This window comes from Zophobas morio, unplaced genomic scaffold, assembly GCF_036711695.1.
Source record: "Zophobas morio isolate AGI-343-1 ecotype UQ-CSIRO unplaced genomic scaffold, CSIRO_AGI_Zmor_V1 ptg000206l, whole genome shotgun sequence".
Lineage (NCBI taxonomy): Eukaryota > Metazoa > Arthropoda > Insecta > Coleoptera > Tenebrionidae > Zophobas > Zophobas morio.
Window position 1 is genome coordinate 45269 of NW_026972310.1, and position 27146 is coordinate 72414.

At 35.4% G+C, this 27146-nt stretch overlaps 2 protein-coding genes across 3 annotated transcripts; both read right to left on the reverse strand.

The window, feature by feature from the left end:
• Nucleotides 1-16000: 16000 nt before the first annotated feature.
• Nucleotides 16001-18956, reverse strand: LOC135146045 (tRNA pseudouridine(38/39) synthase-like). Its single transcript, XM_064078201.1, has 14 exons — nucleotides 18862-18956; nucleotides 18727-18796; nucleotides 18017-18370; nucleotides 17772-17879; nucleotides 17651-17719; nucleotides 17479-17588; nucleotides 17278-17338; nucleotides 17041-17219; nucleotides 16833-16992; nucleotides 16705-16783; nucleotides 16536-16655; nucleotides 16411-16482; nucleotides 16221-16346; nucleotides 16001-16172 (listed from the first exon to the last, which is right to left on the reverse strand). The coding sequence occupies exons 1-14, from the start codon at nucleotides 18954-18956 to the stop codon at nucleotides 16090-16092; spliced, it is 1686 nt and encodes a 561-aa protein (XP_063934271.1). The 3' UTR covers nucleotides 16001-16089.
• A 5382-nt stretch (nucleotides 18957-24338) lies between these two features.
• Nucleotides 24339-25528, reverse strand: LOC135146051 (uncharacterized). 2 transcript variants are annotated; one of them, XM_064078208.1, is made up of 6 exons: nucleotides 25451-25528; nucleotides 25246-25393; nucleotides 25115-25160; nucleotides 24864-25060; nucleotides 24719-24799; nucleotides 24339-24657 (listed from the first exon to the last, which is right to left on the reverse strand). In XM_064078208.1, exons 2-6 carry the CDS (start codon nucleotides 25358-25360, stop codon nucleotides 24458-24460), a joined length of 639 nt encoding a protein of 212 aa, XP_063934278.1. In that variant the 5' UTR covers nucleotides 25361-25393; nucleotides 25451-25528; the 3' UTR covers nucleotides 24339-24457. The 2 variants fall into 2 exon arrangements, with proteins under 2 accessions (XP_063934278.1, XP_063934277.1); XM_064078207.1 differs by having other exon boundaries at nucleotides 25447-25515.
• Between the last annotated feature and the right edge of the window lie 1618 nt (nucleotides 25529-27146).

The window sequence follows — 27146 nt, forward strand, 5'->3', positions numbered from 1 at the left end:
GCCTGTTAGCGTTCGCAAGAAATAGAAGTTTTTGGAAAAAGACTTCAAGTCCTTCCAAAACCAGGTGTCATGTAACGTGACCTTCCGTACGAAATAACGTGGGCCGGTTATTAGTCGCAGGATCTTGTATTGCTGTCTCTAAGGGTGCAAGCATCAACGGTCTGTCATATGTTCAGGCAACAGATGCGTAGAGCATAATATATATATTAATGGCGTTCCTGAAGCTGGATCGAGTTAACAAATTCGAATACACGAGCTCTCAAACAGGTTTTTAGTAGACCACGAGTGTAAGTATATTATCTTAATATGTGTCCTTCACGTTCAACTTAGACTTCCAACTTAGCCTCAACCGTCGTGCTGAGTGCGTCGCGTAGAACGGCGGTATTTCGCGCCGTCCCACAACTCGTGAGTTCTACCGCTTGTAGGCGATAAGCGTGTCCAGTTGTCTGTTTGTAAAGGGTGAGGACATCATTTTTAAGGAGTGCGGTCAGCAGCTTGATCCTTATTTCGTGGTGACGTGTATCATTGCGCACAAACCACGGCGCGTTAGTTAAAAAGCGCAGCCTAGTTTTTCCCACTTGAAGTGAGGACATTATTGCCGATAAGTCGTAGACCAAGGCAGGAGATGCATATATTTTAATCGGCTGAATGCACAACACAAAAAACCTTCGCTTATTGCGCAACACAAGTTTACTTTTGCTGCATAATATATTATATACCATCTAGGTCTCTGCCTTGATCTTCGCCGCCTCGTAATTTACGTTTAGACGCCACGATGGCTTGGAGCCTATGATAACCCCCAGGTATTTTACCTAAGAACACAACGGAATTTCCATGCCTTTAAAAGTTAAGGGAGTCGGCAGCGCATAAGGTTTCTTCGTTATATGAACGCCTTGCCCTTTGTTGCGTTAATGGAGAGGTCATATTGACGACACCAGCGCAAGCGACTCGGGAAAATTTTTAAGTGCTGAAGTAGTAAAAAGGGCATCTTGGACGAAGAATAAATCATCTTAACCTCGGCATAAATGGTGACCCGCATGTGCGGGTGGACCGGAAGAGGAAAGTCGTTCGTATAGTAGAGCGCATAAGCAGCAGTGATGGAAGGAAGCCTTACTGGACTTCCGCTGTAAGATAGCGAGTGCAGCGCCTACTCACACGTTAAAACCCGGTTAGTTAGATACGTCTGGAGAATCTCTTGAAGACTGCACGGTATCGCCAAAGCATGTAGCTTGTATAGCAGGCCACCATGCCATGCTTGGACAAAAGTCTTCTCGACTTTGAGAAAGACAGCGCAGGAGACTTTTTTGAAATTATTGGCTCTGGTCTCCCACTCAGTTAGGCGAAGATTTTGTTGGATCGTTGAGTGCCCCTTGCGAAATGCAACCTGAAACTCAGGTAAAATTTCGAGAGCATCCACAAGTTAAATATTTCTGCTTCCGTTATCTTACCAACTACCGACAAAATGCTAATGGGTCGATAGTTGCGAAGCTCTGATGTCATTTGCGGCGACTTCGATAACATCACTACATCGCCATTTTCCAACGCCTGGAAAAATATCCGCAGATCAATATCAAGTTGAACGAGGCCACATAGAGATACATAGCAGCCTCTGGTAACTGTTTTAACATTCAGGTTAGTGATGCCGTCAGGGTCGGGCGCCTTTCGCTTCAGTAGTAATTTAATTATAGATTTGATCCTGTTTGTGGTAGACAACTACAGAAAATAAATGATATTAGACGAGATAACATTAGGCACGAAGGAAGTTTTGTCGACAATTGAGGGGGTAGATGGCTAACGCAGGGCAGATAGATAATCATCAAAAAGTTTCACTTTACCTACATCGCTTTCGTCTCCGTTATCCCCGTTCCGAAGTAGTGTTCGAGTGGCAGATTGTTCTTATTGCTTCCTTTCAGTCTCCCAATTCGAGCAGGACAGATAAATAATCCAACGACAATTCATTTAGAGCTAAAATAGCCGTTGGAAGGCATATATTTTTTATCACGACGATACCCAACACGTCCAATGTGCCCGTTTTCCTAGCCATGTGTGTTTGGTAACTGTGGTCCTAAAACCTTTTAATCCGCATTCCTCAGCCAAAACCTCAAGGATCTAGCCATCCCGGTTTGCAACCCGACTGTTCTACGCAGCATGTTTACATTTAAAATCTTCGCATAGAATGACTGGAAAGTCATGCACTAAAGAGGGTCGAGATTGCACAACGTGAATGACTGGCCGGACGGTTTATAGATTGGTATTACATAATGGGCCCCTAGCTAGCCAGGTTAAGGGTAAACTGCCTCGATCCCTTGCAGAGCTGGTGATGCCCTTAAATGGTGCTGGATCTCTCGCTTGATAAGGATAGATACACCTCCATCAATGGTGTACAACCAATCATGACGGTACGTCGCCAAGTTGCAGGTGTTTATTGGTACATTAGAAGAGTGGTGCATTTTCGCTGACCGCACAGATATCTATTCATTCACATTGCATTGACTCCTGTGACTCGTGTTTTTTTTCTTCTAGACGCCTCCGCGTTCTAAACCAATAATCGAATGTGATTAAACGTTCGAATTTTAAAAGCCCTTGCAAACAAATTCTAAGCTTTTCAGGCCTCGAGCATGGTCGAGGGGTTTTGTCGTCAAATAGCTAACAGCTGCCTTCGAGCCTTCGAGCCTTCAAGCCTTCGAGTCGGTTACGATAGCTGTTCTTGTTTATGTTGAGTACCTGTGCCAGCATTACCAACGTTGGTATCAATGTTTGGTAAGATTATTCGCAGGGGGGAACTTGGTGCTGTCTCGCTCTCATGCGGGAAGCATAGAATATGGTTGTGGTAATGCTAGGATCCGAGGTGGTAATCGGATGTCGTGGTCAAATAGGTAGGTCATCTGCAAAAAGTGCTCTCCACGGGTTTTTCGCCTCGCTGCATTTCGCACATCTAGCAGGCGAGTCTCGTGTTTTTGGTATACTACTAGGTCAAATAACCCTTACCGCATATGACGCACCAAAGTGCTGCAGTGCAGAAGCTTGCAGAGTAGCCAAAGATCTGGCAGCATTGGCACTGGCCAACGAGGTTGCTTTTTCGAAGTTCATCTATTTTTTAATTTGAAGATGGGAAGTAGTTTTCATTTCTAATAACTTTCGTCGTTCCGTTCTGGGTATATGCATCTGTACTAATGTACGGATGCTTCTTCCGCTCATCATTGACCGTGTCTCCTTGTGCGTTCGTGACACTCCAAGGGGTGTGAAGCCTTGCGCGCTCAGTTCCACTTCGACAGCGAAAATGTCGATTCACAATAAATTCCACCAATAACAATTTGAATGACCTTGTCTACTGAGAATTAATAGGTGAAATGTTGTACTTCTTAATTGCGCATTATCGCTGTTGGCCGAAATATTTTAATTCTGAGATGAGTATCCCTTGATCTCGGGGCCATGGCACCGGTGAATAGCAAAAGTTGTACAAGAAGAGTCCACTTTTATATTTCACAAAGGGTAATAGGGGCAATTTTCTCTTTACGAGTTCGCAGGGGAGGTGGGGGGAACCGCAGTAGCTAGCCCTTCATTGATAATAGGGGCAGTGTCAGATGCGCTGACCATTTCTATGTCAACGGTGTCGTGTAAAGCTCTTGAAGGCTTCTCTGAGTCTCTAATGACTTTCAGGTTGTCGGTCCCCTAATGACTGGGCTATTATTATACGAACTTTTCCTAATCACTTTTTCAAAGGGGTTTTTTTAAAGCATTTGAGTTACTATATAGGATAGCTTATTTAGAGGTCTTAATTCAATATTAAGTAAACTTTCAGTGGATAAAGAAAATGATGTAGAATGTCTTTTAGATCAAGGCAAACTTTATACTGAGATCGCTCGTGAATATGGGGGTAGTAAAGCTACAATATCCGGATTAAAGCTCAATTGATCCAAATCGTCTTTGCAGTGAACCGAGGCGTCCAAAGATCTTGAAAAACCGTGATGTAACTCGACTTATACGGCAAGTGGTATCGAGTGCAATTAAATCTACACAGAAAGCTTCAGAAATCATAGAAAAAACATTAGATAGACCACTTTCAAGAGCAACCGTTTTTTCTCATGAGAAAAAAAAGTTTTATTAAACCAGCTACGGCAGACCGTCACAAGCGACTAAAATGAGTTTGCGAAGAAGTACGGAAATTGGTCCATTTCTGATAGGGAAAAAGTAATTTTCGGACGAGACCAAGATTAATCGTATGGTTCAGATGGTATTAGGTGGCGTTGGAAGCGATAGGCGATAATCCAAGGCTTAGCACCAGGCGGTGGAAATGTATAAACATGGAGGGGGATTGATTGGTGATTTGGTCAAGTATAACGTCTAAGGGGGTCGGATATTTGGAAAGAGTGACCAGAAGTATCATCACCACGTGTTAAATAGTAATAAGAATTATTACCTAGGACATGCGATCGGTATGGTTGATCTTGATAAAATGGTTTTTCAGCAAAATACTGTCTCCTTTCACCCCACACTCTCGTTGCGAACATGGCTCCTATTACAGTCTTTTCTTAATGTTATTATCGAGGCACACATGTGCTTTCGTTATACTCTGTCACCAAACCTATTTCTTCTCTTCCTTATAATTTAGGTCTAAACCTTTAGTCTTAGAACGGTAAACTTTTATCTAATTTCCTTCCATCTTAGAATCTAACGTAACGCAGCTAAATATTCTTTTATATGACCGTTTTTTCCCTGAAGGGCGACCCTCGCAATCACATTTTTAAAGACTTGTTCCACTTTCTTACTCAGTGCTATAATAGGTCTACAAACTTTTTTAGAAGTTCTTACGTACGCTCTTTTTTGTTTTACGTTTACCTTTTCCATAATTAATTTGGCGCCTTCAGCTTGGCTCGTCATAACCTCATCCACTTTCTAAGATTCCCCTTTTATCAAAAAAGGTAAAAATTGATTATAAACACTTAAGCGCTATGATATTTTACTCTAAAACTGGTTTTTTTCACTAATTACTCCGCTCTTCGGATTACTTCCTTTACTTGGTCCCAATGACCGCCTTATCCACTAGATACATTCATGTGGAATAGGTTTTATAATAGATTTCCACAATAAGTTACTGGATAAGAAAGCCCGACTGTTAATCTTAATAGAGTACTTCCCAGGTAGTGGCTGTAAGAAGCATAAATAATATATATATCCTAGGACGGTATTAAAGGTATATAAATTCATTGGGACAATATATATATGTAGAAGTTAGGCAAGCAATAGCTATTAAAATTAATGCTCGCCACGAGCATATTTTCGAAACGACACAATTATTGCATGTTGTGATCACCCAATATTGCCCTTGTTTTGAAGAGCAATATTCCTTATGCCAAAACACCTTACCCAAAAAACAAAAAGCAGGTAAAAATGGGATATCCTCATGCTGGAACTTTACTGTTTCTATTTTAAACGGTAGACCTTACTAATTTTATGTGAACCAACAATTGTTTAAAACAAAGTTGTGTTGACCTTCTGAGTTAAAGTTTTTTATTATCTAAATATTAAAAAACAATAAGTACATAGTATATCATATTACATAAACTATATAGGGTTAGTTAAATCTTAAAAGCACTGTAGTAATTATTAATAGCTTTTGAGCCGTTTAGGTAACACAACACCTCATAGAGGCGGCGCGCAGGCTTATTCCTCTAGTTTTGAGCTTTATTCAGCCCTCAGCAACTTGAAACAATTATAAAACTAACATACTATTTAAAGAAGCATTTTTATGTTTTGTGTTTTTGTTTTAGTTATTATTTAATTAAACAAATACGTTCCTTCGTTTATAAGGTCAATAAAATACTTTTTTTTTAACCTTGGTTAGTTATATTCTGTCTCTTCTAGCTGGTTTTATATTAACCGCATTTACCTCATAATATACAGGTATGCTTTCTCAATATAGTTTTACCAATATACCCCAGTTTTGAGACTAAAGACTGAGCAGTTTATTTTATTTCATGGACAAGATTCTACTTGCTCATGGTTTTATAAATGCATTCAATACCGCAAAAAATAAAGATATTTGTAAACACTACTATTAAGAAATTACGCTAAACACATCACAACTTATACGTATGCATTTAAATCAAACGGATCACTTAAAATTCACATGAATTTAATAAATTAACTTACTTTAAGAAAAACTTAATTTTAAATATTTCGGCAAAAGGCAGCATAACCTACAAATTTGGCAATTACGCTAAGTCAACCAAAAGATACATAGTAGAAATGATTGTCCTCATGTATAGGTGTCTGTTTCTGTCTATATTTTTATATATCCTCCTGCTAACGTCAGTTATTTTGTAAATCATAAACAGTATTTTTAGTATATTAACTAAAAAGTTGTAGAGAGAAATTTAAAATTCTCACTAAAAAAGGCTTTACCTACAAATGTATATAATGATCCGGCGTATGCGTAGAAAAGGAGTATAAGTCGAAAGTCTGCAATGAGTTAAGTACAAGTTCCATTAAAAACAATTGTTTTACTATTTAGGAACAAGAGTAAAGGTTCAACGCTTAACAAAATAAACCAACAATATTAACCATGCGAAGAAGTAATTCAGTTAAAATTCATTATATTTTTTAAATTTTGTTGAGTAAAGAAATAATTAAATTTATGTTAGACAGTATGCACTATCGCGAAAAATTGTTTCAATGTTTTACATTTCTCCATTTAATATAGAATAACATATCAATAACTTAAATGAATTACTTTAAAATTTATACACAGTAAACTCCTATGTTCTAGCTACATTTTGTTAATAGTTGATCTTAAATGGGTTTAATATTCGAGAAGATGTGATTCCAAAGTTAAAAGATTACAAAAAAAAATTATGCAGGTAGGAAAAATTTAATTTAATAAACGAGGTTGTAATAATTAGTATAGCTCCCTTTTCAGAATCATTGCTTGTGTCCTCTTTGGCATACTGGCAACCAGATTGTAGCATTGATCCGGTTTAATATTTTTCCATTTTCTATTCTGATTGTGCACATGTCTAAAGCTCGTCCAAGTTAGCAGACGCTGATTCGTACGATCCCAATTTTTCCTTTAAGGCCCCCCATGCATGCTCTATGGGTTGAGATTAGGAGATTGCAAGGCAATCTAGCAGTTGGAACGACTGCAATTGAGGCGTTATCCTTCTGAAAAACCATTTCACCAAGCCTACGGCAATACCAATCGCATGTTCTGGGTAGGTCATTCTTAATAATGTTAATACGTGCTCGCGGTGATGCTCCCTTTTACATTTTTCCAAAGATCCGGCCCTCTTAGATGTTATACAGGACCAAATCATAATTAATCCTCCCCCATGTTTATACGTTTGGACCACCTGGTGTTCAAATATTCGATTATCGCCGGATCGCTTCCAACATTACTTAATATCATCTGAACCATATCGATTGATTTTGGTTTCGTCCGAAAAAAAACACTTTTCCCCAGTCGGAATTAGGCCAATTTTCGTACTTCTTCGCAAACTCAAATCTTAGTCGCTTGTGACGGTGTGTCAAAGTGGGTTTAATTAACACTTTTTTACGCATGGAGATCAGCAGAATGCAATGCTATCGATAAGGCCGATTTTGAAACTGGTCTATCTAATCTTGTGACTATGATTTTTGAAGCTTTCTGACCAGATTCAATTGCACCCAATGTCACTTGTCGTACAAGTCGAGCTAAAATCCCAATTTTTCAAGATCAGTGGGCGCCCAGGTTCGTTGCAAGAACAATTTTGAATCATATTGAGCTTTGATTCGAGATGCTGTGGTTTTACTGAACAACACATTCACGAGTGAGCTCAGTATAAGGCTTGCCTTGATCTAAAAGAGATTATATATCATTCCTCTCTATCGATTGAAAGTTTACGCGCTTTCAAAATTAAAGTCTCTAAATAAGCTATCCTTTATAGTCACCCAAACGCTTTAATAAAAACCGACTATGATGGAGTGATCCTGAAATTTCGTATAAAGATTGAAACAATTTTGCACGAAGGAGGATCACGTGCAACGACGTTTTTGTCGATACTTTAACTTTAAAAGCGATAAAGACTTAAGAAAGCAATTTTTCTAATACAAACTACATTAAATATATCTCAATCTAAACTAATATACATATAAGGGATTAATATAATCAATAATTAATTAATGCATAGAATTTTTTAAGAAAAAAATATAAAATAAAAACAAATTTGAACGGGTGAGTTTCGCTTTAAATCTTTTTATAGTAATTTTTTCAACTGGCCAAGTGGACTTTTCTTACTTGCTCTCTATATAGATATTTATACCATTTAATATAAACTAATATATATATACTTTTCTTTACTCTACGAGTAAATATTTTAAAAGATTAACAGCCAAAGTTGACTGAGGCTTTCTGTACTTTTTACGTCACTTATTAAACTTTTAAGATTAGAGACTGATTAGTCCAATGGGAGTATCTCCATTTAGGCTTATTTAATAAGCATTAACGCCATAGATGCCATTACTGATATAAAGTCTAATGATGGAAGAAAACTTGCTTCTGCATGGCAGAGTATTACCTCAACCACCGACTGCAGCTTGATAAATATGGTCAAAGAAGTTCAAGGAGACAAGTAGATAGGAGCAAAATTGAATACATGCGTTGTGGACTACTCTGTATAACAAGGTTTATGTAATACGGAAGGAATGCTTCTTTCACTAGAGGTAGAACTAAGCAACACAAAAAAAAAGACGAAGATATAAGAGCTTTATTGGATGGAATAAACTTGTGCATGAAAAGGGCATAAAGACCGTGAAGCAAAAATAAGTGACCATATGAAATTCACAATTCCTTAGTGCCCTCTTACTAATGACATATGGATAAATTTTAAGCAGAATGTCATATTAAATAGAAATTGTCCCCTTTTACCATAGAATAAGTAGAAATGAATTACAGTGATAATAAACATTTATTACCCCCGCGCACATACCAGTTGTTAGGTCGAAATTTAGTCTTTTAAAGCTTTTAAGAGTTTTACCTTTTCTTTAAAATTATTTTTTTAGTTAAGAGAAATAAGAGGTAGAGTGTATTTGTAGAGATGTTTAATTCTTTAAACTAATTTTTTGAGTAGGTTTATTTTCAACCATCCCTAAACCTACTATATTTTACCTTAGTTATTTTTTATTTTACAAATATTATCTTGTTATTTCACTTTATTCAGCTTTGTTTAGCGCCTACTTGGAATACACACATTTCTTCAGGGTTAATTGTAATTTATATCCCTACCGAACATTAGAAATTTATGAGGGTGAGGTTAGATACGTGAACTTCAAAGACCGAAAAAGAAAGCATCGTCGCTGGGAATAGAACTCACGACTTTGAATGTGCATGTCAACTATAGGATCTTCTAACAGCATATTAATTTTTTTGGTATATATATATATAAAATTTTTCGACTAATAAACCAGAGGCTTTTCTTTTTTTAGCTCTTTTTTATGCCTGTAGTTGTTCGCTGTGTATTTTGTTCTTGCTTGTTTACTACCTACGACCTGTTCAAAGAAGGACCGCATAGTTTCGGTTTAAAGAAAAACCATATAGACAGCCTTTAGTTAAAAAATCCCAGAAATATTTTAACGCTGTGCGCGTCAATGCTCAACCGCTGAGCTACGACGGCAACTCTCAATCCCGGTGTGATGGTTTCGCGTATATAACCTGTTACCGAATGCTACTCTTTTAGTGTAATTTTTAACACGCATTAAATAATATTTTTTAATTAATGTCTAAAATTTTTTAATGCGTTAAAAACAAACTTGTAAAAATTGAAAAACCATATTTTAAAACTGCAAAATCATACTACTGATTATAGTATTAATCTAAGAAGGCATGTTAGAAAAGAAAAAAAAAAATTTTAGTATTAAATATAAACATAGGCAATCGATATTGCACATATAAGGTGGCAGAAAGGTTGTGTGACTTTTATGCTTGCAACATTGCAAACATGCTGTGAAATAATATCTATAATGAGTTACAAAGCAGTAATAATGGTAATTATGACCTTTAATTTACCAATAACAATTCTTACAGTAATAGTAACAGTTTTTTTAATATTCTCTTTAATTGCCTCTATTATGATGTCTTTTCTTAAAGAAGCTATTTTTAATAAGTTTTAGTTTTTCTGTAATCCTAGCCTTTTAAATAAGTCCTTTTTTAGGATAAAATTTCTTTAGAACCTTTTACATTATTTTTACTTAAACGACTGAAGCATGCCGGCCCTTAAAGGAGATAACTATTTCTTCGCATCGATAATGTTTCCCTTGCGAAGTATGCTGATGACACCGCAAATTATGCAATTTTTAAGCCCGTCTAACAAGTATTATTAAACAACAAACACATTACTCCAAACTAAATTTATATATTTTAAAAATATTACAAAAATTAATCATAAACCACTACTACCGTACGTTAATAAAAAAAGATAATGAAATTATTTATATATTCAAACTCTGACAGAAATTTATTAATTGCATGAAAAAGTAATTTAAACAAAAGTCGATTAAGCAACAGGAGATATAAGGAAAACAACAAAAATCTACCTAAAATTCACAAGAAAAATAATTTGGGTTAAAGCAATCAGGAACCAGGAAATTTAGCCCAGGAAAAAACGAACATGAATTTCTTTTTTCCAGTTGTTGGCCTAAAGCAACGTGGTCAACCTTTTTGTTCTAGAGTGCCACTTTATATTATAAAATATATGAAACAAAACACTATCGCCGTTGTTCTACCTAATATTAACCTAAACTAGATAACTACTATGAATTACAACATTATCAAACACTGCACACTCTGCTGTTGGGTACTGTAAAACGTAAACATACTTATGTTAATGTCATTGAAAGCAGCAATTTTTACAATATTGAGAAAATTGCACTCAAATATTAATGAGGCCTTTAAATTTGCTTGGCCTGTGTCAGACTCTCATTGTCGGGGTCTTACGTGAGGACCTAAAAAGAATAAGATTTTTCAAATATTCGTCGGTTAATATTGCCCAATATTTATTTTTAATAAAATTCATAGTTGAACAAGTTTTCTCATACATACCCATTGAGTCAAATCTATCAAGAAAATTTGGCAAATCTGTCTTGAAAAGCAATTCCAGAACGAGGCAAACTTTTGACTGGATGGATTTCCAAGTATTTCCTTAAAATTTACATGCAATTCCACGTGATTTTGTAATCAAAACTTTCACTCGGAGGTGAGCTGAATTAATAGCAATTTTGGTAGGTAAGATTGAAAAAGAATGTGTGAAAAGCTGGATATATTTAACATCCTCTTGTAAATCAGTAAATTTCCTATCAAACTTTAGTTTCAAGAGTAAAACTTGTTTTCTAAGCTTCGTGAAATCTTGAATTTTTGTTTCTGCCATCAGTTCTTGCATTCTAGTAAAAAATGGGGCAGTTTGTTAAATATGTAAAACCATCATACCGGGTTCGAGAGTCGTCGTAGCTCAATGGTTAAGGACACTGACGCCCATATTCAGGGTAGTGGCTCCGATCCCCACCCACACGACTCTCTTTTTCGATCTTTAATGGTCGATTAGGCAACCTCGCCCTCATAAATTCTAATGCAATTCGCCTTTACCCATATAGTTTTGCAAAAGTGTTAGCTTAGATTTGTAAGATTGAACCAAACCGAACAAGGTTGGGAAAAAATTAGTTTGCCTTGCAAACGCTCAGTTAAATTATTTAAATGACTGGCCAACAGCGCCAACAATACACCGGTATCCGTCAAGGAATTAAAATATTTCCAGCAACAGCAGACAAGTATCGAGCCTTTACTAAGCTTGTGCGGATGAAGCGTAACCTCATTTCACCTACAAATTACCAGATCAAAATTTCTTCTTCGCGAAATCCATTGCGAAATCTGGGCAGTTGCACGCTATAGCCGACCGCTCAATGAACTCTAAATATATAATATGGGTTAGGGATTGAATTATTTTTGCCACATGTACATATGAAATTGCTTTAACGCAAGCTTAAAGCCAATGTGTACGCAATCACCCTGTTGAGAGCCCGTAAATTCGTTGTTTCCTTCTACGACCAGATCGAGTACCAGGAAATGTTATCAATAATTAAAAAAATAAGGACCAGTTATCACCATAACAGTTTAATAAGACAGGCTTGTTTATGACTCCCGCCGATACAAAGTACTCGCGGCCAAAACAATTCCTAGAACTGTCTGGGGAAAACTTGGCCGTTATAGTTTTTTACTTATTATTCTGTAATGTTACTAAATCTTATAGTGCTAATATAATATGATTTATGGTACTATTACTTTGCTACTGCTTCTTTCTTAATATTATACAGTTCAGCTGTGTTGACAAAGCGTACCTGTTGCACAGTATTTTTAATTAGCAGCAAAGTTCTTTTAAGTCGCTTAGTACTGGAAGGAACAACCTGAAGTAACAAGTTATTTTATTATCCATGCAAATATTTTGCAGGACTGCTCTGAAGTTGAACGCTTGAGAGGCCTTTTTTCAGAAATAATCTTTATAACCAAGTTTTATCGCAAGGGTTTTCCCCCGTTTATATCTTTTCAAAACAAGAGGACTTGAGCAGCTAATTCCAACATTTTGCTAAACGGATGGTTCCGCTCCTAAGTAGGACCTAAGGAACCTAGTTTGCGAGTTTATGCCGATAATGTGACAGAATTTAACCTTCTAGCAAAGATGTCTAAGTACAAAGAAGTGGCTCTCCTGAAACACTTTTTATTTTGAGAAGATTTAGCAACTTATCAGTCGATTTTAAAAAAAAGGCGTACTAATTGAGATAGTGACGCACAGCTTTTGTAGTATAAAATATATAAAAGACCTAAATACCCGTCGAACTTTTTAAGTTCTTTGACAAAATTGAATGTTAGTTGTAATACTTTCTCTTCGACTACCAACAGTGAAAACATTATTTTAACGGTAATAGTTATAATAACCTTAACATAAGTAAATGTAATAACGATAATTGGTTATTATTGTCAATATTTCTAAAAAATTATTTTTTCATTTACTTATAGTATTATCAAATTTTGAGTTTGCAATTAATATGTGCATGACACAGGTAAGAAAGAAAATGCTAAAGAGCTAAAGCCCGCACCGAGTTTTTATTAGTGTTGTACGTTATTCTGGAAGGTTATAAGCTGCCTAGCGCACGGTCGGAAAGAACTACTCGATAATTTTTTAATGTAACTATAGTAAGGACAATTTTCTAACTGTAATATTCCACTTCATACTCCTGAAAAACTTTTTTGCTAGTGTAGACTCCTTGTCATTATAAGTATGGCCTTTGCACCTTTTGTTATTTTTAATATACTTAACTATTAATTCTTTCTTAATTAATATCAGTAGTGCTTGTGAACACGAAAAATATTATTTTTCAGTCAAAGAACTATTATGAAAATTATAGTTCTATTTTAAAATTCGAAAGTGCTTATCCTACCAACTAAGCTAGCCCATGGGAAAACATGCCCCACGGTTTGTGTACCTACTCACCTGCAGGAAGGCTCGTCTTTCGAGCGAAGCAAACTACGGTTTTACCTCACGGCTACCAGGCTGATAATGAGTAGCGATGCCCCACAGTATTCCAACCACTCTTCGTCCCCTGCTAGCTAACACAAAATTATATACTTATATCTTAAAGGCGTATTTTCAACTCTTAGTGAAAAAGAGTTGCGGTAGGTTTCTAATTCACTTAAATACTTTTTTGTTGAAAAGAAATTTATGATTTAAGTTAAAACAAACCGTCGAATTACGTGCTGGTGATTATTTAAGGTCTTTCCTCATGCAACGTCATCGAAAATCTTAACTTTAGTCATACTTCTTTAATAGTAGAGAATTATAAATTAAAGATAAATTTAGATAATAGACCAAAAATAATTTGGTAGTCGTCGTAAAGCTGTCCATTCTAGTATTTGGACTAGTATTATTATAATTATTGGCATTTTTTTCATTTCATAAGGATACTTCATAGAAAAGGCGATGTTTAAATTTTATTTCCACGTAAATTTGTGGTACTGTGGTTTGTTAAAAAGTTTATATTTTTGAAATTCTATTTAAATTTATATAAAGCACAAGGTTTTTCATTTGCACAAGTTTCTAAGGGTTTATATAAATAATATAATACTTAGAGTTTTACCACATTAATAGCACAAAGATTTTTTAATTTGCTTTTGGAAGGTGACTCTAAAGACCGGAAAAATATTTTTAACCCTTCCTCGAGGGTAAGTAGGAAAAGGTACTTGGTATAGAAAAAATACTATTTTGGCGTATACAACGCTGTGTATTTTTTTTTTTACCTTCGTCACTAGAATAGGTTTATAGCAAGTTCTTTACCTGATTAAGAGTTTCAGGTTTAGTTAATATTTTTTATAACAAAGCGCTGCCTTACTTTGTTCATGACTGTGCTGCTTTAACCTTCAGATGTGCTATTTTCCCTTAAAACCCAGTTTGCTCTTAAATATTCTTTTCAAATTTATTTGTTTGTCCCTTGTTCTTTAGTTTTGAGTTTGCTTTGTATGTCACGGTTCTAATTATTTGTTATATATATTAAAACAAAGCTAATCTCGAATTTTGTCCTTTTCATATTAATATGTTATAAATTCTCTGCTTCGGTTATAACTTTATTAACATTGAATAGTGACTTTATAAATAGTAATAAAAAATTATTTAACACAGAGTCAGATAATTAAAATCCCTTTGTTAGCCTCTCCTTTTCGGCTTACTCTCATATAACAGTAATGAGCAACCGTCCGCCACCACCAGACATAATTCTGTACTTTAAACCTAACCCTATTTTTGAAGCAAACTGTATTCTTCTTGCAGTTTTTTCTTGAAATTCTGTTAAGCAGTTACATATACTGGGTTGCCAGGCGCGGATAGTTTAATAACGACATACCCTAACGAGTTGGCGTACTAAACATTGAACAACGAACCAATGGTTATATGAAACATTTGACCTGCCTCAGTCTAGTGTAATAGAAGTAAGGCGCCTTTATAAGTAGTTACTGGGCTTGCGCAATTATGGAGATAATAAAGCTTATGAACAGCAGAATTAGACTTTGATATTTAGTAAACTACAGATGCAACTTTAAACTTTTAGTGGCTTCGAAGATATCATAAAAATGGAACTACTGTGGATGGTTAAAAAAGAAATATTTTCTAGTTTGGCCTTCTTTTCACCTAATATTCTCTATTTAAATATATTACACGACAGAATAAACCACTTAGGGCCTGTATGCCTTGAAGACCTTATATCTTAGTACTATATTTAACTCGCCGCGGTCCACATAGTTTATTAAATATTTGTAAAATACGTTCTTGTTGATAGACCAAAAAACAAACTTCACCAACTCATAGTTTAGACGTTTGTAACTAGAGTTAACCTTATCTTAAGAACAATAAGAACGTTCCCTGCGTCCCCCTTGACTTTTTATATAAAATTGCTACCAAAAAGTAGTTTAGAAGTGAAAAGTTTAGCAGTAATTTTTTGCGCCGATAAACACACGGTTACGTTATATAACCTTCCATTTTAAGGCCCTTCCTTATAATATTTAGTGTTAGCTTTTTCTATGCTTTCAGCCTTTGTTGTCGTTTTAAAGTAGGGGAGTTTGGTTAAAAACCATTAAGTTCTGTAACTTTAACGTAAGATTTTAGATAGTAGACCGGCTCTATCAATGGACTCGACCCCTGAAAAAGATTTGTTTTTAGAAGCGTAAGTTTAAAAAACCATATTTACATTTACATTCGACCAAAAATTATATATAATTCTAAGACCAACTAAACTTATTAGAATAATGAAATGCAGGGCTTCACAACTGTTAAAGGAAACTCGGCAACTACAAGAAAGCCTGGGTGGTGTCGGTTCAACTATTAGGTTCCCTTTACGACCAAAAATTTCGTTATGATTTATTTATCCTATAATTTCTTTTATTTATGAGTTTATTATAATTTATTTATTAACCCAAATTACTTTGAGTAGGCCTTTAAGAAGACGACTAAAAGTAAACAAGCGGTATATAAGCGAGGTAGTTCGCCATAATATTATACATAATAGTATTGAGAGTATTGGCAATCAACAAGTGAGTTGGACTGACACACAAAATATCAATTTGCATGATTCAAGGAGGACAGTGCGAATAGAAGCCAGAGGAAGTTCTATTAAAAATGGTAAGGTAAAAAGGGAAGGAGACTAAAGAGTTTAACTCGATGTGTTTTTATTAAAGGGTAGAACTCCACTTTCTCTGTACACTCCTGGGCGTTTTACTACATTTTTTTCTAATCTTCTAAGTCTATTACTGGATAGTTCTGACAATCTTTCTTGTAAAGTACCTTGTGGAAACAAATCATTAGTCCTAATAAAGATTGTCTGCTTATTTACCACCAGAAACAGTACCATTTTTAGGGCGTAATAACAACTTATGGTATTTTTTACTCCTCGACGTAGGTACATAAACTTTTGCGGTATCTTATAGAGAAGGGTTAAGGTAGGAACGTATTCTCGCAAGTTTTAGACCCGACCTGTAGTCCTTGAACAAGCCTTTTGGCTAAAGGAGGCCATTGCGTTGCGTATGTGAAGCGCCTTTACGGCATGCTCTTCCCAAAGATCGTTTAGGGACTCAAGAGTTCTCAAGGTTTCCACTATAAAGCAAGTTTAAAGGAAGACGGCAAAGGGAGGAACGGTAGTAACTTTCTTCGCTTTGCCATTGCAGTTCCTCATAAACACAATCGTAGAGAGTGAGAGGCATCTCAGGCGCCATCTTGTACATCTATAGAAAACATATACTTATTGATTCAAAAACTAGTCCGTGACCTAACGGGTTTTCTCGGATTTTTTTGGACATTCAGCAACTCGTCTATTACACTGGGCTCCTCAAGTCCGCTGCCGATTAGAAACAAGACGGCCACCATGCACCGAACCTGATGCCAGAGAAAGGAGGAGCCGTGGATGATAAATTCATAAACTGCATCAAGTATACTATTGACAAATTTGAGAGCAAAGCAGGCTTAAAATAAAAACAGCTACTTTCTTATCTCGGATTGCCCACAAAAATCTCTTAAAAAAGTTTGAACATCAGTGCAGAGGGAGATGTCGAACTTGTAAATTTCACGTTCAAAATTAAAGACGCCGTTGGCTAAATCCATCTTGCAAAAGTTGCGAAAGTCGTGAATACCGCGAAACTTTTGTGCTGCTAACTTCATCTTCTATTGCAACCAGTGGTGAAAAAGTTTGAATTAAAAGATATTAATATTTGGCGCTTACCTCAACATCCAGTGAGCCGAGGAAAAAATAATACTTGTAAACACGTGACTGACAATTAAATCTACAAAAGGTAAAAAAAAATTTTACTTGCAAAAAAGTTTCAGATAACTTTTATAAAGTCGTTAAACAAAAAAAGCTACGGTTGTTTTCCACAGCACTTTGTTCTTAAGGGTACACAATTTCTTAAATCAAGTAAAAAACCTTGCATCAAAAGTAAGATCAACAGGGGCCCAAGCGAGGACCCTAATATCTTTTGGTAAAACTCGGTTCATAAGTTGTAAATAATCTAACTCGCTTTCTCCTGTGCGCACCTGAGTTGTTTTTCTAATAGCTAATCTATATTATAAAATAAAGCAAATACAAAAAAAAGAACATTTCTATTTTCCGTTTTGATAATTCCCCTGCAATTAGCAAGATTGGAACGCACTACCAAACTAACAATCTCAAAAAGATTATGTAAGTGCTTTGAAGAGGACTCATAGAATAAGTTTTACCTGTGAAAAAGCGCTTACACCTTTATCTGTCCTGCCACAACGACTGTATTGACAGGTCTCCCTACTTTCGACGAGGCATACTTTCTTTAAGGCTTCGAAAAGTTTATTCTGTATGTAAAAAAAAAGCTTCTAAGAAACTGAGGTTTTAATTTTCACAGATACTATATATAGCATCACCTTGAAGTGTTGAATATCTTTAAAAAATATATATTTTAGTGTTACACAATAGATATACGTCTTACAACCTCTATCGTAGACTCAACAGTGGCCTGCGAGGCTAGTCCACTATAGGACCAACCAAAGTATAATATTTTAAACACTACTTTTCTTTTATTGTACAAGGAGAAGTCAAATGCCTTTTTTCTAAGTTTTTTGACTTTATTATTTATTCTTATAGAGTTGATAAGGCGCTGGTTACATCTAATGTTTGTGTCGGGTTCTTCTCTATCACCTCTATGTTTTTGATTTTCTATAATATTAAAAGCACTATTATAGTCGTCAAGCTGTTGCTTAAGTTTTAATATAATATCAGTTAGCTGCTCCCTAGACAACTCAGAAAGATTACCATACTCCATCACTAAGTACGAACAGCTCTGAACCTAGGGCTGTGGCATATGTAGATCTCTTGACAGAATGCACGAGCTTGGGAATGATTGCGCCAAGTTTTATTTAATGACTCTTAAGCGATAGCAATAGTAACTGTTGCTGTAATATTAAGTTGTTTTCTTTAATTTCTAAAGGTACGCCATTGTTTTCTACGGTGAAAAGGTCTGGCGGAAATTTAGCCTAGGATAGTAAAACATTTTTTTAAAAACTATATTTTTTATCTTTCAATATAGCCTCAATCTATATTAATAACTTTTCTATCACGTGAAGCCTTATACAAGTAAAAATCGCTGGGAGCCGAATCTGGCCTGCGGGTGAATGGTTAATTCCCTCAAAGTCGCTGTGCAACTTGAGCTGTGTGAACCGGCGCGTTGTCTGGTAATAAAAGTTTTTCTTTAATAAGTTTTCCTCCTGCATCTCTTAATAATGGCTGTCACAACTGGATTATTACGTGAGCATATTATTGCCCGTTCATCTTTTTTACTTTAGGGAGGTGTCCACCAGAGGTATTCCTGCGCAAACTAAAAATATCGCTGCCATAAGTTTGGTAGCCACTCTCTGAACCTCGAATTGTGTCATGGTTTTACTCTCTTTTTTGTCCATTGATTGGACTTTTGCTTGGATTCTGAATCGTACTGATAAAACATCGGTACATCTCTATATATATATATTTGTTTACAATTAATTCTAAAGGGCTTAAAGGTTTAGATACCGGTCAGTAAAGGTTTAAATACCCTAACATAAGTGGCCAATAATTTTTCGTTGATTTCCTTGACTCATTCACTTTTTTGCACAAGTAACTTATTCACAGCACGGTATTCAAATTACCAAAATGACAAGGTTTCGCATGTCGTTGTTAGTTTGACGTTTGCTAAATAACTATTACGCCTATCATAACCAAATTCGACACATCAGCTATTAACATGTGTGTATACTTAAATTCCAGTTAAACGAGGCTCACTTTCAGCGGGAGAGCCCTCGCACACAAGAAAGTATAAGGTTACAAGCTTTGCAAAAAACAGTTTGCAGCTACAACCACAATTAAACCGTCAAGATGTTTTCATTTCCGTTATAATAATATCGGATTACCGAGGTTAAAGGAAAGCATAGTCTAAATATTTATCACAGAGAATCATACTTCTAAATTTCTTTTTTAACTCTACAGTAGTCGCAATAAGTCTCTCAGACCCCCTGAGTTTTAAATTTTTTACTTTTATATTAAATAAAAATACCGTTAATTTTTAAACATTTGTTGTTTATTAAGATATTAGGATACAAGTCACACAAAAATTTAACTTCTATCTGAATTGGAAATTTAGAAAACAAAATCAATGCTACGAAAAAATTTTATGATATAGTCTTACATTTTTAACTTTTCTTTAAATATTGTATGTTAAACATCATTATATTACTTCTGAAAAATTAAAAAGAAAGTTCATTTGGAAAAAAAGTAAAAGTATCCAGTTTTTTTAGAAGGGCATCTTACTTGGCCAAATATTATCTATTTTTTCGCAACAGTTGTTACCAATAACAAAGGAATGTTCTAAACACAAGTATATTTTACATTTTGCGCAATAATATCTTGTTTTTCGCTTTTTACTCTCACACTTAGAGCAGTTTCCTTTATGGTTGTCTCTTCCTTGAATCTTTTTCGGGTTCATTTGCTCTAGCAATTATGTTTTGCGAAATATCTTTCGGTTTATCGTACGCTCTCTCAAAATTTCGTCAATAAGTGCAAATGATAGAATTTCCAAAAAAAAAATAGAATTCCAAAAAAAAAATTTGTTTTCAAAATTTACTTAGGTCAACCTTTCCTTCATATATAACTTGAGAACTTATACCAGCCACGTTCAGGCATACTAAAGAATACTACTGTTGGCCACCGCTTTGTGTTGCGGAGGCAATTAAACTAAGCACATGATTTGTCGACCATAGTACACCTCCCTTGAATTGATTGTAGCTTGTTATTATCTTAGGTTTCAGGAAAACTTGATTTTGAAAGCAGAATCTTGCCTTTTTTGGGGATGTACGAAATTGGTGTGGATTTATTTCGGAATCCAAACATACTTGAAAACGCTGGACGGATTTTATCATTGAGAAATAGTGGGGGTATTTTCCCTTATCCTTTCTAATTGTACCTAGAATAGTTAGTCGGTGGTTTAGTAACATGACATCAACTAATTTAAGACTGGTAAACCAATTTCAAATAGTAATATTTCTTCCAGTATTCCACACTGGATCACTAAGTCGTTTGACAATACTAGCAGCCTCATTATTAACTTTGAATGGTCCCTCCGGTTGAGTCCCGACTTATACCTCCATATTTTTAGTATAGGACATTTTCGCATCTACCAGAACAAAAATTTTGACACCATTTTTTTATTTGGTTTATTTGGCATAAATTTTTTAAACTGCAACGTCCCCTACTATTTTTCAATTATTGTTAGATACTCGGATGGAACAGAGGAGTTTTTACAGTTTTCGGCAAATAAATCAAAAATTTGCCATGCCAGCTTATCTGTAGTTTTGCTTTTGGTTCGGGTGTCATAATCGTCGAATCGTATGTACCTCCAGAAAACGGAATCTCAATAGAAAGTGTAAATCTGAAGATCTCTACCCTGTACCATTGGTGGCCTATAGTTGCTCAATGTTTAGGCCACCACTCTTGGTCATACCAGCGAGTTACTATAAGCCAAGAAGAGCTAATATTGTCACTTCGACTAGTTAATTTAGCGTCTTTTTCCCGAGCATAGTATAATAAGCTTGATGAAATAAATTTATTGGTATTTTCAACAGTTACTTTAATAAATTCTTAGTCAAAAAAACATTTTCAATAATTTAAAGGATAATTTTTCCCTTTAATTAATATATTTTGTGTTCTTGTTCTAACGTGTTTTGGTGGAGCCATTTTACGCCACTTAGTATTCTCGTGTTTTACTAGATACCATGGTCCAGCGTCTACTTCAATTTCTTTTTCTTATAACTCTTCCTCCGTGTCAAATTCATCTCGGATTTCATAATTGGCGATATCTTCGTCTATTTGCTCATCATCGAGTATCCCTTCATTTGCCTGAACTTCCTCATGCAAACGTGAAGAAGACGAGTTTGTTCTGCTTCACAACTCCACACAATTTTCTACAGAAAAAAGTGGAAGGTTGCAAAAAAACTATACAACAGTCTACCTTCTTACCTCATAACTATAACCATAAATAATGCAATAGTTACACAATAACACGGTTAGTAGTTGCAGGGGGCCTCCCGGACTTTCAGCGCTGCTAACTCCCTAAATAACACATAAAGCAATGCGAATATGTATCAGTCTAAGAGAATACTTTATCGGAAGGTACTCTAAACTGCGGAGCGTAATATCCATTGATTCCTGAGATGTATCTGAATTTAAATTTTCCACATCTGTGAGACCTCCTGCGACTACTGTAAGGTTAAGGCGTAGATCGCAGTGTAATTAAAATACTTTTTGATAAAACTTTTCAAAAGTTTAAAAAAGCGTGGCATACTATATATGAGTGGTCTGTATAAATTACTTTTTATATTTTACCTTCATATTTAAGCTTGCATGTGTATATTTTTTTATTTACGTTGTTTATCTCTCTCTTACAGTTGATAAATATAGGCGACTATCGTTTAACTGTTCTTATTACCACTTATTTTTTTAAACTTTGCTTAAAAGAGAGTTAGCTTCTACTCGGATAACATCACTTTGCCTGGAATTATTACCAGCTCAGCGACTCTAAACTTTTGCCATATATAAAAATGTAAATAAGCGGGAGATAGGGGGATATCGCGGTAAAAAGTCGAGCATGGTATAATATTAAGAAAAATCGATAAATTTATAAGAATGGAAATCGAATTGATTTCTAGAGGTGCTAAAAAAAAGTAAAGTTGCAGATTTTTTTTTTCTTTACAGGCTAAACTTTCCGTACAAAGCCTAAGACTCCCTCTATTATAAGTACATGTGTTTTGATTTCGACTGAGTTGCGTTGGTTCTTGAGATTAACTGGTCAATCTTTTATCAACAAGAGGCAAGGTGGTTGAAGCAGTTATATCAGATATTTTAAAGATGGTTGTAGGCACCCATAAATTTCAGGAGTTTTAGTTAAGATTTCGGAAAGAACAATAAACGGTTCAAGAACTTTTGCCTACCAAGTTAACGATCTGATTTTACATATTATGTTAGGCTAGTGGTGCTGTTTTTTGCAAAGTCGAGAAGGCTTTAGACCGGGAGTGACGTAAAGACATGTTACGCAAGCTGGCATGAGATCTTCAAGCTGTGCTCATGTCGTACCTAAACAGCGTAATTTTAAGAGTGTGAATGATTACTTTTCTATCGCCACCTCCCCGCCTCGCGGGGGAGGAGCTCCGCACATTTCGCGCTTGATACGAGCGACACGCCTCTGTTGGTCAACCCTCCTAATCCACCAGCCCCTGCGCCACCGGCCACAGTTTTATTTCAACTCGCTTGCTAGCTCATAGTACCAATGGGACCTCATTATTAACACAGCGAAATGCAATTGCTTTTCATAATAAAGAAATGCACTACACTGCCAACGCCATTACCTTGGGATGAAAATTCCGTGGTGCCCTCAGTTGATATACCTAGGAAGGATATAGATTCTAAGTTGTCGTGGCGTCCGCACTTGAATTACCTGATGGCAAAGATCACGGCAGCAACTTGAGAGTCATATACTCTTTATTACGCAGCATAATTCACCCTTTAACGGGCAGAGCTCTGAGGCCTAAAAGAGATTTGTTTTTTTTTGTGCAAAAACACTTCCTATGTTGAAACTATACTTTAAAGTTAAATATCCGTTGTCAAAATTGGATTCTATATATCCCAAATAATATATCAAAATAAAACAGTAAAACAAATTTACCTATTTAACCATAAATAAACTTACATCTGGAATGAACCCTTTTTTTTGTCCAATAAAAAGATCGCGCAACACATGCTCAACTTAACGTTCGCCCTAACTAAATTTACCACTTTTTATATTGGTTGCCGCCGAATCCGTTAGAGCATGGTACTCAAAATTACCAGAGATCGTTTCAGGGGCCGGGTCTGTCGTTGAGGGTTAATCTCCACAGACCTACCCTTGCAAATTGAACCTAGGTGACAAGCGGTAAACATAGTAACCTGTAACCTATAAGGGGTTAAGCTTTTGTTGCGCATTAAGCGAAGGCTGTAAGAATTGTGCCAATGCCGAACATGACATAAGCATAAGCTGCAGCTTCTAACAAGCAAACTGCACTCCGCAAACTACAGGTTGAACCGCTTCTCAGTTTTCAAAGGATAGATCTTAAATCTATAATTATGCTCAATATAGTTGCTCCAAATTTTTAAAAGCTTTCTTGTTATTTTAAAATTGTTAATAACCTTTTATAATAACGTAATGAAAGAAGTACTTTCATAAAGAGAAGTACTTTAACTAGAGTTATATCTGCAGGAATTTGTTTCGACACTTCTGTGTTATTAATCTGCTAACTTTTAAGCAATGTTTTTCTCAGTTATAAAGCAAAAAACTTTAGAAAGGTAAACCCTTCCTAAGAGCCTCACATATCTTTACTAACGATAAACTATTTAGCCTATTCCATAACAGAACGCTACCCAGCTTTACCAAAAAGAACTTTTAAACTATAATGCTGTAATACTCTTTTACAGACTTCAAAAAAGTCCATTGTTTGGTTAGAAAAGTTATCATGAAATATACACTGTTAGAAACTGAATCCTTAATTAAATCCTAATATAAAACGAGTTTCCCCGTAGTACGATGTTCACTTCACTAAAGAATATATATATTCGTCAAAGTCAAATGTGCATCTCTTCCTAGAACTTTTATTTACACAATAAAATCAAAATTTCTTTTTAATTATTTTTTGCACAGATTTTAAGTGACTTGGAAGAACGCTTTTATAAAATGCCGAAACAGTTATACTATGATCAGTTTTTTTTATAAAGAAATTTATAAGCTAGTGGAAGAAAATATGTATTAATCCGTAACCTATCACTATTACAATAAAACTCTTGTTATCTCTTAAGCGCATTTTAAAATTCTGTTATAACATTAAATCCACCTGACAAGTTCCGCAGCCCACAACGAGCCATAGTAAACTAGATTGGTCCAGACCTTTGAAATTATGGCCGGATTTAAAATAGCGGGATGATCAAACCGACCATATAAGTGTTCAGCAGCTTCGCGCTGGTGGTAAACCTCATCTTCTTTAAAGTTTTTTAAAAGAGACAGCAAGGAGGGAACCGGAAGTTCTTATATAAACAGTGAAATAAAACTGCGTCGAAAACGAAACCAGAGTAATAATTATCTTACTTTCCAAAATTATTTTTATAATTTGAGAGTTATAGTGTTTTTCAACAAACTTTTCTACAGCGTAAACAGTCCAGTAAAGTGCTATGAAATTAGGATTATATAAGAATATGAAGAGAATATAGGCTAAGTTAGATCACGTGTCGACCTCTAGGGCCAGCAATAAAAGTTGGTAGGAATCCTAAGAGAAAGGCGTTTATCCTCCAAAAGAAACAAAAACGCGTTTGGTGGGTTTGAGGTAGCAGAGATGACATTATTTTAAAATGAACTGTTTCAGTTTCCACTTGGCGACGCACAAAGTTCATTGCTTTTTTAATTGGTTCTTTATATTTGATAAAGTAGGGGCTAATAAATATAGCAATGACAGACGTAGTATGAAAGCTTTAAAATCAGAAATACCAAAAAGATAGCAATTTAAATTTAAGTATTAAAGCTCTTTGAGCTCCTATTATAAAAAAATTTAAAAGGTTACTAGTTGTTTTTAACCGGAAATAAATACAATTATATATAATAGTAAATATAAAATATACCTATATACATAAAAACGGCAGCTAATTCGCCTATATGGTTGGTTTTCATCTCCGTGAAAAGCCAGCTAGGCCAAACGACCCTCTCCTCTAGCGTATCCTCCAGAGAATCGGCCATTTTGGCTTACTGCTGAACACAAGTGATTTTTTTCTTTTAAATATTAGAATTTGTAAGGGGAGGTTGAAAAAAAAAAAAAAAGCAACCCACTAAGAACAGAAAAAAATAGTTTTATCAGTGGGAGCCCGGACTCACGATCTTAAGTTTGCGAGTCCATGCTCAAATTGCTAAGCTAAGACGACGAATCTCATTCCAGCATGACAAATTTACGTATTTAGTCTCTCAGAGCGTGTTAGGGATACTTTTACCGATAGATTTATAACCCAATTATAATTTATTTGATGAAAGTGTAAGATTATTACTATGTTCAGATAATTTACTTACTAACCCAATTATAATTTATTTGATCAAAGTGTAAGATTGTTACTATGTTTAGATAATTTACTTACTAACTTGGATTTGGTCATACTTAGAAAGAGCAGGTTAAAAATTCTTCTACTAAAAAGACGAAACAACGATTAGTGAGCTCTTTGTGGCTCCAGAATGGTCCAATTAATCTTGCTATATTAGCGTACAAATTAGTTTAGTATTTTTTATAAAACGGCATATCAAATATTTTACTATTTTTTTAAAGTTGAATATTAAGAATTTCGTGATCAGACGGTTTTTTGTAGATAATTTAGTCTGCCACCTCATTCCACATAATTAAATAGCCACCAACATTACAAGTTCAGCATTAGTGTGGCATATGTTAATGTAATAAATATAACTTTTAGTATTTCTAAATTACTAATCTATATATAGTTAATGTGACCTCTTTAGTACAGAAATCGTCATTAAAATACAGAGGACAGTATTTTTGCTTTTTGTGAAGAAACTGTTTGTAAGTACACACTGTAATATATAGGGAATAAAAGGGGAGAGATTAAATGGTCCCCTCTTGTATTATACTACGCTATACTTCTAAAACATCTGTAATATATTTTGCAAAATTTTTGTTAACTTTTACTAAAGATTATTTTTAACAAAAAGTTTAACTCTAAAGTCAGTTTAGCATAATTTTTGTTGTTACATAAACGATCGACTGATATGCAACAAACACACATCCTTACTGTTTTAGGTAGCTAGTGTCATGCATCTATGCGCCCCTATCATCATTTTCATTGGATATTATGTCATATGGCACCAATGCATGAAAATTTTATGATTTGCGTTTTTAGCTCTTAAACAGATATTTAATGCTTCCAACCACAGGTAAGGGGGCTGATTCTGCTACTCTCTTCATGTAAAGCGCCTGACTCGTGTTTTTTAAGTTACTTTAGCTTCTACGTCAAATTTCTAAGTTAGGTTTCTTTCTACGGTTTTTCTTAAGTACTTTTGCCGCCTGTGCACAGCTTTAATATAGTTGGGCATTAGCTCCACCCTTGCTCTAAGATATTGGCTCTGTTAACTATTATTGTTCAAGGTTAATTAATTAGTTTTCTTTTGTTTTTTTCTCTCTTTTTTTTTAGCACTGACATACTACGGCCCGGTCTGCTTGTGAGACCTTAAGCCGCTTAATCTATATTCCCCTTTTCTGCAGGGGTTGGTGCACGAGTGCCCACCAGGGTTCCCTCTTTAGAGAGCTATAATGACTGCCCCGAAGGACTGGAAAGTGGAATATATCGGGTCAGGGCTCCTGCCATCCGGTTTGGTGTAGTGGAAAACCGTAAAAAACCACCACCGAGAGAGGCGACCTTAGGCACAAGACTCGAGGTCACTAGGAGACGCCAGCAAGCATCACTGCCAACCAGGCTTCCCCGATTATGAGCTCCTACCAGAAGGGGGGAATCCCCTTGTTTTTTCT

Bases quoted from the DNA above. Each gene is read 5' to 3' on its own strand.
- LOC135146051 (XM_064078208.1), bottom strand. From the start codon at position 25,360: ATGGCCGATTCTCTGGAGGATACGCTAGAGGAGAGGGTCGTTTGGCCT. The intron at 25,061-25,114 runs GTATTTCTGATT...TATATTTATTAG, and splicing joins TTTAAATTGCTATCTTTTTG to CCCCTACTTTATCAAATATA. The intron at 24,658-24,718 runs GTAAGATAATTA...TGTTTATATAAG, and splicing joins TATAAAAATAATTTTGGAAA to AACTTCCGGTTCCCTCCTTG.
- LOC135146045 (XM_064078201.1), bottom strand. From the start codon at position 18,956: ATGACACAATTCGAGGTTCAGAGAGTGGCTACCAAACTTATGGCAGCG. The intron at 16,656-16,704 runs GTTACTACCGTT...CTTGCTTTATAG, and splicing joins GCAATGGCAAAGCGAAGAAA to TGGAAACCTTGAGAACTCTT. The intron at 16,483-16,535 runs GTCGGGTCTAAA...CTTCTCTATAAG, and splicing joins GGCTTGTTCAAGGACTACAG to ATACCGCAAAAGTTTATGTA.